The sequence below is a fragment of the Periplaneta americana genome, chromosome 8, assembly GCF_040183065.1.
Source record: "Periplaneta americana isolate PAMFEO1 chromosome 8, P.americana_PAMFEO1_priV1, whole genome shotgun sequence".
NCBI lineage: Eukaryota > Metazoa > Arthropoda > Insecta > Blattodea > Blattidae > Periplaneta > Periplaneta americana.
In genome coordinates, this window is record NC_091124.1 from 135,610,781 (window position 1) to 135,624,965 (window position 14,185).

The following is a 14,185-nucleotide window of genomic DNA, read 5'->3' on the forward strand; positions in this document are numbered from 1 at the left end:
AATAAATCAAACGCACTGTAATTCAGTAAATAATGTCCTCGTGTGCTCTCTGCGAACGCCAACGAAAGAACAAAAATGGAGGGGGATTATATTAAGTATTTATCAAGCCTTACGAAATGCATGATGTCATCATCAGCGAATCACAAGAGGCACACGTTTAAATGTAGCCGACCTGCAATGTGATTGGCTGCCGGAAATAAGAGTGACGGGACTATAGTATCAGTATGAGTCCTGCAAACTTTGCACTTGAACTTAGAGATACGACAGTTCTAATTACAGTTTGATAGAGGATTAAATAAAGATTACAAAACTGCCTGTAATAATTCAAAATTCAATTTTTGGAAGTTAAGACAGTATTATTCTTGGAGTGCGATATAATAACTGCATTTCGTCTGATGGCCACCTTAATGACTTGTTAAAATTTAAGAGATAGAGGACAGGGCATTAAACTAACTGAAGTTTTAATGAACTGTTAGTCTTAACATATGCCGATAAAACAGACATTCTGTTCAATTGCCTGTCAAAATGGCCTTAACAGATCATTAAGGTTTAACAGATGTTGATGAAACTGGCCATATTTAAATTAATTTAACTCCTCTGCATCAAGTCAAAATTAAAAGAAAACAAACAATACAATAACGAATAAATTAACCTCTCCAAACACAAAACTGAAAGAACAGTTTAAAAATTTAAAAAATACGTAGTATGCTATCGTTTAAGAAAAATGTATTTTTTGGCACATTCTATTTACACGAGGATATAAATTTTCTAAATCATGCACAAAATATTAAGCAATATGTATCTAATAAATATAGCCTTTATCACTTTTAAAAACATTCACAATATAAAGTCATTAGCAATATTCTCTACTTATTGTTCACTCAGCATATATATATATATATATATATATATATATATATACATACATACATACATACAGAGTATTCAAAAAGCATAGAATATTACTCATAACCATAAATTTTAATTTCATAAAAAAAAAATTATACAAAAGCTATTGAGATAAACCATACAATATGATATCAGTGTTCGAAAAAAGTTATTCAAGCATATAGGGTATGATCATAAACTTCATTTTTTTAAATGGCACCTTATATTACAATTTACATATTCCGAAACTGCTTTAAATTTTATGTATGAATGTGTAGAAATTTTACCACTTCACCTGTTTCATGTCTTTAACCATTTATTTTGTTTCGTGGACTTCAAACTTGAAACAAATAAGTACATAAAATCATGTTCAGTACGCCATAAAACTTAACAGAAAGCTACTACTAACCAGATGCTCAAAATGAGAACCATTCACAGCAAAATAATGTCCTAATCTATTACGAAAGAGTCCATTGTCTTTCTCATAATTACATGACTGATCTGTTTCATCTCATATCTGCAATATATATCATTTTCATATCACAGAGTGCAGTGCATAAATAATGCACTACAGCTGAATCTCTTTACAAAAGTTTATAACATGTAGGCCTATATGTAGTGTTACACCAGGTTTTTGTACAGCTGAATCTCTTTACAAAAGTTTATAACATGTAGGCCTATATGTAGTGTTACACCAGGTTTTTGTTTTGAGTAATAAATTTACATCAGCCCTGCATTTTATAATGAATCAGGTAATATACAGACTGAGCTAATGAAGTCTGAATAAGAACACACTAACATCATATTTGTATTAAAATAAGAAACATAATGTACTTACAAATTCAGTATCTGGTTTTTTGGATCCAGAATTAGTAGTAATGAAGTTATTCGGATCAAAGAAATTTCCTACAGGCACTGAACCATTGGCACCTGAAGTTGAGCCTGAAATATGGTGGGAGTTCTTATCAACATTGTCGTCACAATCACAATCACAATCACCATCATAATTACCAATTTAGATTGACAAGTTAACTTATTTCTGTCCATCAAAAGCACAAAAATGCGAAAATGAGAACATGCACATCTATTAGTAACAAGTAAATCAAGCAATCACAGTCATATAAACAAACAGTTCTGTTGAGTATATTATGAATTAATATTATCAGTTACATAAAATAACTGTGTTCCGATGTAGCCTACTTAGCATATCCCGACAGCAGCAATATTCGCCTAAAATAGGATGAATGAATGGAAAAGTAAAAACTCATAACTGTGTGTCATTGATTTTATTAATATTTACGTGACCTTCAACTGCAAAGGCACATGTCACTACAGAATTTACTATCCTATTAGAGAGAAACAAACTTAAATTTAGAGAAGGGAAAAAAAAAAAGAGGCTGAAAAGTGGCCATATTTTGATTCTGCTAGAATACGAATAGGGAAGCAGGGTATCATCAATTCTTTACACAAGCCTTCCCACTCTCAGGATTGTGTCATCATTCCTCAAAGAAATAAAGAGTTTATACCTATGACTTAACGAGTTCTATTCTACTAGATGCTGGATTCAATTCTGATATCTGAACTCATTAATTTCTACCACCAAGGTCAAGACACTAACAGCCATAATAAATTAATGCTTTACTTGTTTAGTGTCTTTATTTTATTTACAATACTTACGTTGTGATTCTCAGTGAATGCATGAAGCCTTCATCAGAGTAAATATGTTCTTTAACAAAACTTATCACAGTAGCTTTTACTGAGTCTTAGGTATGTCTCACAGCTACATTTACAGTTAAAGTGAACTAGATAGTTAACTAAATAGCCGGATGTGATGTCAGAAGTCATGATCCAATGTTACATAGTGCACAGCAATGATGTCCGTAGTAGCTAGTAAATGAAAATGCTTGCTTGATTCATGACTTGTACATTAAATAAACATGGATACCTCATCGGCAAATGGAGCTATTAAATTTGAAGATGCTCTGGAAGTATAATGTAGAATAACATGTTAACTTTCAATGTTGACATTGTTAGTAAAGGTACCTACTTTATATTTTTTTAAACATTGCAATGTTTTAGGCCCTTATCTTTTCCATATAACTAATAATAGATAGATAGATGGATAGATTTATTCGTTCCATAATATTCTTAGATTTGCTTTATAGCATAGAATAAAGAATATGTCCAATTCTGACGTTTAATAATAAAATGCAATACATACAAAATGCAAATATGAAATATGTACAGAATTAATGCCTTAATAACAATAATATTTTATACAATGTAATATGATTACCATTTAATAGTATTATAATATTTACACAGTACTGTGAAATGTCAAGAATTAATCTACAGAATAGAAAGTGTGAGATATTAAGTAATTTTTTAGTTTTACCTTAAATAATGCAGGGTTTTGGCTATGATTCTTAATGTCTTCAGGAAGACTATTGAACATTTTTATTGCCATGTAACGTACTCCCCTTTGAAAGCATGATAAATTTGATGATGGCGTATGAAAATCATTCCTTCTGCGGGTATTTATACCATGTATGGCTGAGTTAGTTGGAAAATTTTCTTTATTAGGGGAGACCAGGGATACTTGATCCCCTTTTTGAATAATTAGCCCTTGATTGATTAATCATTCATTTTTTTAATAACTGTCGACTTTTATTACTAAATGAAACATTGTTATAACAAATAAAATGGAATTTAGACTTCTTAGAATTCAATTTTTAAAAGAAAATGTATATATAAATGAAGAAACAAAGGGATCAAGTGTCCCTCATACTAGGGAGAGTTGATCCCTCAACTAGGGAGACTTGTTCCCACTCTTGATTTTACATTAGAACATTTTTAAGACAAAAATTAAATACAATCTTAGCATAGATCAAGCACCTACAAAAAGAAAGAAGACAAATCAAATTTAAAGGTTTTTAGTCCTGCCGTTCTCAATGTTCCTGGTAAAATAGATGGCTGTGGCAACTTGGTAACACAATCTTCTACATTTACAACACTTTTGTCTATTTGCTGTGGGAAGTAAAATTGATAAGAACCTTCCTTTTTCTTTAAAAAATTTACTTCTACCTCAGAGTCGGGCCATATTATTTTTTCAACTTTTCCCACAAAATGTTTTACTGTCTTTTTTGTGGAGAATCTGACAATCACAAAGTCATTCACTTTAAGCTTTTCACTAGGTTCATTGTCTTCTGGGCTGCTTGATGATTCATAGAAGTCATTGTCAGCACTGCTGTCATGAAGACTTATTTTTTCAAGTTCTTCTGAAGAACTGTCAGTAACATCTAGTGCAATCTTTTTTACACAGGTGGCATTTCTATATTTTTTCATGGGCCTACGTTTTTTTGTTTTTGCTATGACGTTCTCAATTTTATTTTTTTCAGGTGTGTCCGTAAGTATGCGACTGCTACCACGTTTCCTTCCCCTGGCAGACTGTGCTATTCTTGGTGGAGCCTTGGGAAATGGTCGAATTTCTTCTGGCGTTAAGTGTTCCTTTGCTTTAGGCAATTTAGTTGGAGTTGTTTGCCCAGATATTTCAGAAGATGAGGCTACTGAATTTTCCACAAGACGTCAAAAACTCATCATCAGTAAAAATATTAGAATTTAATGGCCAAATACCACTTGAGATAAAACCACTCATTATATTCTTTGGAGGTACGGCTTGAGGAAATGCAATCCCTAAGAGCCCTGCAACTTCATAGATTGTTATGGTTTTACCAGGGTTCATTAACATCCAATCGGCAGCAGCAGTATTATAATACTTTTTCAGGGGACCAAAGAGCGACCTATCTAATGGCTGCAGCTTGTGTGATGTATGGGGGGGTATTGTTAGAAGGACTATACCATTATTTTTAGCATAGTTCACTCCATCAACACTAATGTGGCTGTCGTGATTGTCCATAATCAGGAGCTGCTTGTCTTCTACGGAACATTTTGTATACTTCACAAAATGTTTTAAAAAAAGGAGAAAACTTGCTGCAGTCATCCAGCCACTTGGGTGAGTACACCCACTTGTTTCAGGTGGAGCTCCATGGAGCATTCTGTCTTGCCAATTCACTCTTGGAAAGATAAGGAAAGGGGGTATGTGATTTCCACTGGCATTTACTGCAACACAAATCGTTACCAGAGATCCTCTTTCACCAGATGTCACTTTACCAACCTGTTTCACACCCTTTTCTGCAATTATCTTCCCAGGTTTATGAACAGTAGTGAGGCCACTTTCATCTACATTCCAAATGGAACTTGGAGGAAACTGTTCTCGTGCCAGTACCTCCCTCAACTTATCAAAAAACACTCCAACAGTGTGCTTGTTGAAGCTAGTACTCCTGCTTAGGCTAGTTGCTTCTGGTGTTCTCAGTGACAATACAGGATTTCTTTCCATAAATCCTCTTAGCCAGTCAGAACCTGCAGCCTCATTTCTATCCCAATTTTTAGGATAGCTCTTTCTATTCATTTTTGCATATTGATAAGCAAGTGTTTTTGTATTATTGTTGGTCAAACCATAATAAAGACGTGATGCCATCAATAAATATTCTGTCAGTTCTTCTTCTTCTTTCTTTGTAAAAACTTGTGATTTTTTGTAGTCTGGTGTGCAACTTTTATTTGTATTATCTTCACCTAACTTCCTGCACAATCTCTTAAGTGCCATTAATGGGACCTTAAAAGCTTTAGCTGTCCCTTTATAGGTCCCCCCAGCTTTCACAGCAACAGCATTCTTCATTGCATCACTGTCTATTGGTTCTCTAGGTTTAGCACCCTCTTTTCTTTTGTATTTGTGTGGCATTTCTGAAACAACACAAAATACTTATTTTAATATATACTAGGCTTATCTAGGTATATATCATTATGCTGGGGACACTTGATCCCAGGAACATGTCTCCCTGATAGTTGTGGGATCAAGTCTCCCACTCAGACATGATTAATAAAACCTCTCTTTTTGGCCAACATAGAACATATTCTAAAAATTGCAAGGAATGTTATAAGAAAGCCAATAGACTAGTGATTTCAATAATTGCTATGAGAAAACTTAACAAATATACATTTAAAATTAATATGCAAATGTTGCTTACCAAATAAACTTGTCAAAATGTCTGGAAATCGTAAAACATGTGCTAATCTTCAGTACATGGCACCTGTTCAAACTGGCAGAAACAAAACACAAGCTAGCAGTATAGCCAACCTGTTTTCCTAAAAAGTAACCAGAATAACAAATTTTTGAAGGGAGATTCAAACGAGCGAACAAGTCTCCCAGGGGATCAAATCTCCCTAGTCTCCCCTACATAAGAGCAAATTTATTGTAGAGTATATGTATTGATTTGTTAAGGTTAGAAGCTCTAATTTTTTTTTAAATAATCTACATGATTCTCTAGCCTTTGCTCCAACTATTATTCTAATGGCTCTCTTTTGTAATAAGAATATATTTTTACTATCTGCAGAATTTCCCCAAAATATTATTCCATAGGACATAATGGAATGAAAATAGGCAAAATATATTGTCTTTAAGATACTGCTGTTTAGAAATTGTTGTAATGACCTAATTGCGAAGCATGCTGAACTAAGTTTGGGGGTTATTTCTTTGATATGATTTTTCCAATTTATTGTATTATTAATGTGCAAACCAAGAAATTCGGTTGTTGATGTTTCTAGTAGAGGTATATTGTTGATAGTTGTGTCCAATGTTTCAGAGATTAAATTTGAAGTAGCTTTAGTTTTATTAATGTTTTATTAATGTTTAATGCTAGTTTATTGGTTGTAAACCAGTCATAAATTTTAAGGAGAATTATTTCTGTTTTATATTTGAATGTGGCAAAGTTCTTGTCTGTACTTATGATACTTGTGTCATCTGCAAATAGTATAGGATAACCTATTCCTTTTATTATGGGGTCAAGGTCATTTATAAAAATTAGAAAAAGAAGAGGCCGTAATATAGATCCTTGTGGGACCCCTGTATAAACATTTCCCCATGTTGAAGTAGATTTAAAGGAGTTATTAAATGCATTGATTTCCACTTTTTGTTTTCTGTTTAGGAGATATGACTCAAACCACTGATATGCTATGCCTTTAATACCATAGTATTCTAATTTTTGTAGTAGAATTTTATGGTTAATACAATCAAAAGCTTTGGAGAGATCACAGAATATCCCTCCTACTTGTAATTTTTTATTAATAGCTTCCAGAATTTTATCAGTTAAATTAACCGTCGCTTGCTCAGTTGATTTATTCTTTCTGAATCCAAATTGTTCCGGAATGAGAATGTTGTATCTATCAAGATGATGATATACTCTCTTATATATAACTTTTTCGAAGACCTTTGGGAAGACTGGTAGAAGGGATATGGGCCTGTAGTTTTCGGGCAAGGTTCTGTCCCCTTTCTTGAATAAAGGAATAACAACTGAATATTTCAGTCGCTCTGGAAATACACCATTAAACATTGAAAAGTTACATAAATAAGACAGGGGCTTGACTATTATTTGTGAACTGGCTTTTAATATTTTGCTAGTAATTTCAAATATTTTGCTAGTAATTTCATCATATCCCGAGGAATTTTTAGACTTTAATTGCTTTAGAATTGTAATTATTTCTCGTGAATTTGTTGGAAAAATCTGAATATTTGGGAAAGTTACAGGAATAGATATTTTCAAACAATCGATGGCATTATTATTATTATTCTGTGGGATGTTTAGGTTATCAGTTATTGAGAGAAAATGATTGTTGAATATGTTCGCAACTTCTGTTGTATCTGATGTTTTTCTATTATCTGTTACAAGAGTGTAACCTTGTTCTTTACTTCTAAACTTTCCACTTTCTTTTTTTATTATGTTCCAAGTTGTTTTGATTTTATTATTCGAGTTTAGAATAATTCCGTTATAGTAAAGTTCTTTGGCTTTTAAGATTACTTTGTGTAATATTTTAAAGTACTTTTTAAAGTGAGCTATTAATTTGGGGTCATTACTATTTCTACTTTGAATATAGAGAGACCTCTTAGTTTTACAAGATATTTTTATGCCTTGTGTAATCCAATTGTTTTTAGATGTTTGAGAATTCTTGTACTTTACAGGAAAACTGGATTCAAAGATATTTAAGAATGTATTATGAAACACATTGAATTTACTATTCGTATCACCATTATCATATACTGATTCCCATGTTTCATTTTTTAGATTAGCTTCGAAGTCCTTTAAAGATTCTTCAATTATGACCCTCAACCTAAATTTATTCGGGTGTTTTGATGCAGGAATGCTATCTTTTATTATTATTAGTTGAGCATCATGGTCTGAAAGACCATTTATAATGGGAACTGTCCGGTAACTATCTAATCTATCTTTCCTTATAATTATATTATCAATTGCAGAAATCGATCCTTTTTGTATTCTAGTTGGAATATTGACTGTATGTATTAAATTGAAGGTTGCTAATAATGTGTTAAATTCTTCTTTTTTAGTGTTCTCAGTGAGATAGTCAATATTTGAGTCTCCGTAAAACATGTATTCGTGCTTTTTTTCCATGTATGTGTTGTAATGTATTTTCTAGTAGATGAAGAAAATGTTTGAAATCTCCAGAGAGCGACCTGTATATACCTATAACTATAAGATTACCAGATTTTAATTCTAATTCTACCGCACACAGCTCTAAATCTTTTTCTCTGCTAAATTTTGAAAGGCTGATATTTTTAAAATTTATATCGTTTCTAACAAATATGCACACACCTCCTTTCTGTAGATTCTGTCTACAATAGCTATCTCCTAGTTTGTATCCTTCCAGTGAAAGTGCCGATAATTCCTGTTGTTTCATATGATGTTCAGTGACGCATATTATATATGGGTTTATTTGTTCTATTTCTAAGAATGTCAATAACTGTGGTGACTTGTTTCTAAGGCTTTGTATGTTTTGATGAAATAAACTAAACTGACTTCCGGTATCTTTTGTTTTTGAATTTGAATTAACCCTACAAAATTTATGATTTGTATTTACTTCACTGTTCCGATTACCTGTAGGCCTACTTTCTTTTTCTAATTTATATTTTACCCTAAAAAAGGAGATGCCCTATGATGAACAGCAGGAATTATATTGGTAATCACTGGAATCCTACCCTTTATTCTATTAGCGATCAGATGCGAAAGCTTCTTCTTGCCTCTAGAATTCAAGTGTAGGCCATGAGATGTATAATCATCTCTCTTAATGCTACATACCTCTATCACACCAATATGAGAGGCATTGGGTCTGATCAAGGCACGTCCAAGTCGTGCATTTATACTTCTCACCCTGCTATGAAGTCACGGCTTGTCATACCTGTCAAAAAGCTCCACTACCTCCACATTTGTGTGGCTGCTGTCCTTACTTATGTTCTCTAGATCTTTCTCAACAGAGTAACTAATATCTCTATCCAGTTGACCAAAGAACATAAATCAGACTTCTTCATTAACAGGAATAAATCCAAATTTGCCACTCACCTAATCGATTCTGGCCATGAACTCAATAATATTTATAAAACCTTAAAAAATACTGAAAACAGTAAATAATCCACGTCTTATCAATACCACTGAAGAGTACTTCATAGTAAGAAATCACAATCACAATATACAACTACTTAATGAACAAATACCCAATTTGCGTGACCACCTATACCATATAGCAGAATAACCGTTTATCGACCAGTTTAGCCTGTCACTTCCTTCCACACTCCCCTCTTAGAAAACTCCACCGCTCAGTCTGCCATGTAACACCGGGATGAGAAGGCCACATCGTCTGGATACTCTCAATGTATATCTTTGTGTGAGTATTAACCTAAATGCCTTTTAAGGTTTCAATCACCCTTCAAAATTTTAAGACTTCGATTAATTAATTTTGCAGACAAAACGCCTCTCACCACGGTGAATAGACTGAGAATTCTCTTCATTTTTCACTTTGCACTGTCTTCCAACACATCCAACATTATACCGAACTACTTTAATCTTCAATTTTATAATAACTTTTAAATGGTTTTAACTCTACAATTTTAGGCACACAGCAAGTGCCTCAACAATTATTCTCGATTCTATATGTTAATTTTAGTTTTAAGGCCATGGACGCCATTCAGCATTTCATGTAAATGCATGCATGGGCAGATTAATTACTAGTGTACAAATGTATTTTTTAAATTCCCGATTTTGTATATTAATTTTAATTTTAAGGCCATGGACGCCACCCAATATTTCATGTAAATGCATGCATGGGCAGATTAATTACTATTGTTGTTGTTGTTTTCTAATGCAAGGCGTTTGACAATAAAGTCATTTGACCTCTTGCACTCCAATATTTTTCAAAGATATTATCATGGCCAGCCATTGAAGCACAGATTTCGAGGTGTTCCGAATCCATTTCTTGGTTTGAGTTGCACAATGGGCAGATAGGGGACTGATATATTCCAATTCTATGCTAGCAATTCAGTGTTAAGACTGGAGGAGGATGAACATGGTATGAAATAACTTTCTTGATATTTTGAAATATAATACCCTGCTCCTGATGTCCCATTATTAGGATTTAGAGATCCATCTGTATAAATTTGAAGGTAATCCTTATATGTGCTACAGAGTAATTCCATGGCATCTAACTTATGAACATAAAGAAAACTGTCAACCATAAAGGTGGCTGTTCATGTTATCTACCCAGGTGTCCAAGGAAATAACATTATTGTGAATTCTGAACTTGGAAGTTCATATTTGCTCTTAGGACTCCAAGAATGATACTGACTTCCGAAATTGTACAATAAAGATTTTCATAAATCAGTGTTTGTGATCTGATGGAGAAGCGTTTTCTTATTAAGAATTCAAAAATAGCAAAATTGGCTTTGGTGAAATAGGGAACAGAATTGTATTTCATCAATATTTTTTATAGTCACTTTCTTCGAAGTGTGCTTTTCTATTGTACAAGAATTCCCAAATTACGTATGGTTACCAGATAGTTTGTTAATTCCTAACTCACGTGAAATATCTCGCCTTCAATCTGTAAATATCTCTCTCACAAATGCAATACGCACACATTCACATATAAATATGCAAACACAAGAATTCGATTTAATTTTAGTGGAACTGATAACTTTCATGCAACTGGTACACAACAGTTGAGCTTCAGCTTGTAACCAAATTACAATTAACTGTAATACTTGTTTACATTAAGAGTGACAGCAATTTATAAAGACAACTCTTAACTATTAACATTATAAACAAAATAATGCACTATTTCCGCACCTGGTTCAATCTTCTCCATTTTAGTTCCATCACTGGCTGCATGACAAGTGAAGTGTAATGGTTCTGCTTCCAGTAACCCCTTCATGTAATGATTTGAAGAGAGGCCTTTAAATCTATTTGGCGTTCCTTTGTCCCCAAAACTGGAACCTCCTACTGCAATAAAAATTGAACTGAAATCTCCTGACGACTATTTAAAACCTATGGTTTGTATAATACAAAATATTCAGTCTGGTTTACTTTCTCAACTTTTCTCTCAACATAATCAAATTAATTCATATGATAGACCTATATTTTAATTTTTTGCACTTTTAAAATCCTGGGTAAAAACTATTAGCAACATGCAAATTGGGAGACAAATTTTTTTTTCACTTTACATATTATGAAATTATTATACAGAGTGTCCCAAATTGATGTATAGACTCCTTGAAATACTATTTCACAGCAAAGAAATGAGATAGAAATACGATTTTTGCGGTTTATGATTCAGAAGGCAGTGGAAACCATGGAAACATCTTCATCTATTTATAAACAAACATGGTGGTGCAATTTATCGTTTGATGAACGTAAATGGATACTTAAATGTTATTGGAAAGTGGAGAATGTTGTTAAGGTTTTGGAACACAACCACCAACAAGGTTAACTATCACAACAATCCAAGACAAGTTTGAAGTCGACGGAACAGTGCAAGATGTGTTGAAAGGGCGATGCGGAAAAAAGAGAAGTTCCACCGATAACAAGAGTGTTGACGTAGTCATGCAGGCTTTTGCACAATCCCCAAAGAAGTCAATGAGGCAATGTTCTCGTGAGATTGGTATCAGCAAATCCAGTGTTCATCGAATTTTGAGAGCTCAAAAATGGAAGCCTTACATTCCGAGACTTGTCCAAGCACTAAATGAGGATGATCCAAACAGGCGACTAGAATTTTGTGAGTGGTTCTTCAACATGTGTGATGAAAGGGAAGATTTTCAAGCCACATTTAAACATAATGGCATAATTAACCGGCAAAATTGTGTATACTGGGCTAACAAAAACCCACGCATCTTTCAAGAAAAGGCCGTCAATCTTCTAGGAGTAACAGTATGGTGTGGTCTGTCTACCAGAGAAATAATTGGGATGTACTTCTTCGAAGGGACTGTCACGGGTCAGAAATACCTGGAAATGTTGAAAACCACGATTCCACGACTTAATGACCTCTTTGATAATGAAAATGGGTTTTACTTTCAACAAGACGGGGCTCCAGCTCATTTTCATGTCAATGTAAGGAATTTTCTCGATCACACACTCAATCAGAGATGGATAGGATGAAGATGAAGTGCTGCGGAGTTCCCGCCTTGATCTCAAGATTTAACCCCTCCAGACTTATACCTATGGAGATCTAAAGGACATAGTGTACGCCACAAAACCACAAATATTGGAGGAAATGAGAGTTCAGATTGAACATGTCTGTAATGATATTCCATTAGCAACAATCCAGTTGGTACGTCGCTGTAATGTACGTCGTTGGGAGTGTACTGTGGCAGAAGAGGGCCATTTTTGAACATGTACATGCTTAAGGAATACAAAATCGCAAAAATCATATTTTTGTCTCGTCTTGTTGCTGAGAAATAGTTTCAAAATGTGTATACTTCAATTTGGGACACATAGTACATTACATACTGTGTGGCGCTGAACAAGTCAATGCAATATTTTCATTATGTTTCATGGGCAAAGAATTAATTTATCCATTAAAATGAATTAGAAATATATTTGTTACATACAGAACTATTACGACCCAAATCTGTGAAAAGGAAAAATGTAGTGTGCAGTTAATAGATTAAGAAAAATAATATGGTTCTATTAATGGCTCTATAAAACAGATTTGGCCATTTTACCTCCAACTCCCAGCAGTTCCCGCAGATCCAAATCAGAGGTTAAACCAAAACCTGAAGTTCCAGCAGAGATCCCAGGACCTGTTACCAAGGCACCTCCACCTGTCTCCCCACTCACAACAGTTGCATAGGTTATAGGGACTGAGGAAAACTTAGCAGGTACTGGTGGTTCAATGTCAAACAATTCTGGCTCAAAGGGAGTACTATACAAACCAAACCTGTAACAAAAATTAACAGTCACACTATCACCAACAAAATGTATCCCAAGCCCGAAAAATCACTGGCATACTTTATACAAAAGCTATCATACTACGAATTAAATTACAACCTATACACAAATATGCACAACCAGAACGCATTATATTAATGAATAATGAAATATCAATATTACTAGCTTTTAGTACTGGTACGAATTACTTCACTCAATTGAATAAAATGTTATATTAATAATACATATAGTGGAAAATTACGAACTAATAAGAAATGTCTGCTATTGTATAGCAATTTAGAAAATATCCTTCCCAAACACAATTTTCTTTATACACTGCATTTCATAGTGAGTAGTACCAGTAGCAGTAATCTCTGAACATGTGTTGAATTAATTTCAAATACAACATTCAATTTCACTATAAGCATCAGTGAAAGAAATTTTGATGGAAAAGATCTAGGTGTTCTCTTTCATTGATTATTTAACAATAATGTTTCAACTGCTAGTTTATCTAGTATCGATAGAACTGGTGATAACAAAATAATATTTTGGCTAACAGAAGCCAAAGATTCACAAATGACAGAACTTATTCTCTTGCAATTTACGGCCACATTCTCCTGTATGATGGGATAAACATTAGATTCCTAATGTTGCCTGAGCTGAGTTGTGTTAACAGGAGTTTCCTTCCTTGCACTTTTCTCAGATAAGCAACAATTTGCGAGGTTTTTCTGTATGATGGGTATTATCATAGAAATCATGTTTTACCGAATAAAACGTTGGTTTCATATAAATTCCAAACAAAGATAACAGTATCATCAAAAACAAATCACAATATTTGACTTGGAGAAAAGATTTTCACAGGAGACAATTTGCAAAAATTGTCTACAGTTCTGAAAAGAATTTAATACAGGCAATGATTGTGAGAGTCACAAGGGTCTATTGGTACATCCAATTATGAATGAATTACTAATGTATTATAA

General features: G+C 33.5%; 1 protein-coding gene across 5 annotated transcripts in view; it reads right to left on the reverse strand.

The window, feature by feature from the left end:
* Positions 1 to 14,185, reverse strand: part of Bruce (BIR repeat containing ubiquitin-conjugating enzyme) — a 571,194-nt gene that overhangs the window by 389,417 nt on the left and 167,592 nt on the right. For 4 of the 5 annotated variants that reach the window (XM_069833684.1, XM_069833683.1, XM_069833682.1 and 1 more), the window contains exons 16-18: positions 13,001 to 13,215; positions 11,130 to 11,282; positions 1,727 to 1,830 (exon numbers count right to left, since the gene is read on the reverse strand). In XM_069833684.1, the coding sequence (XP_069689785.1) occupies positions 1,727 to 1,830; positions 11,130 to 11,282; positions 13,001 to 13,215 (472 nt within the window). The remainder of the gene's footprint in view (positions 1 to 1,726; positions 1,831 to 11,129; positions 11,283 to 13,000; positions 13,216 to 14,185) is intronic. The other variant, XM_069833681.1, reaches the window with a different exon arrangement.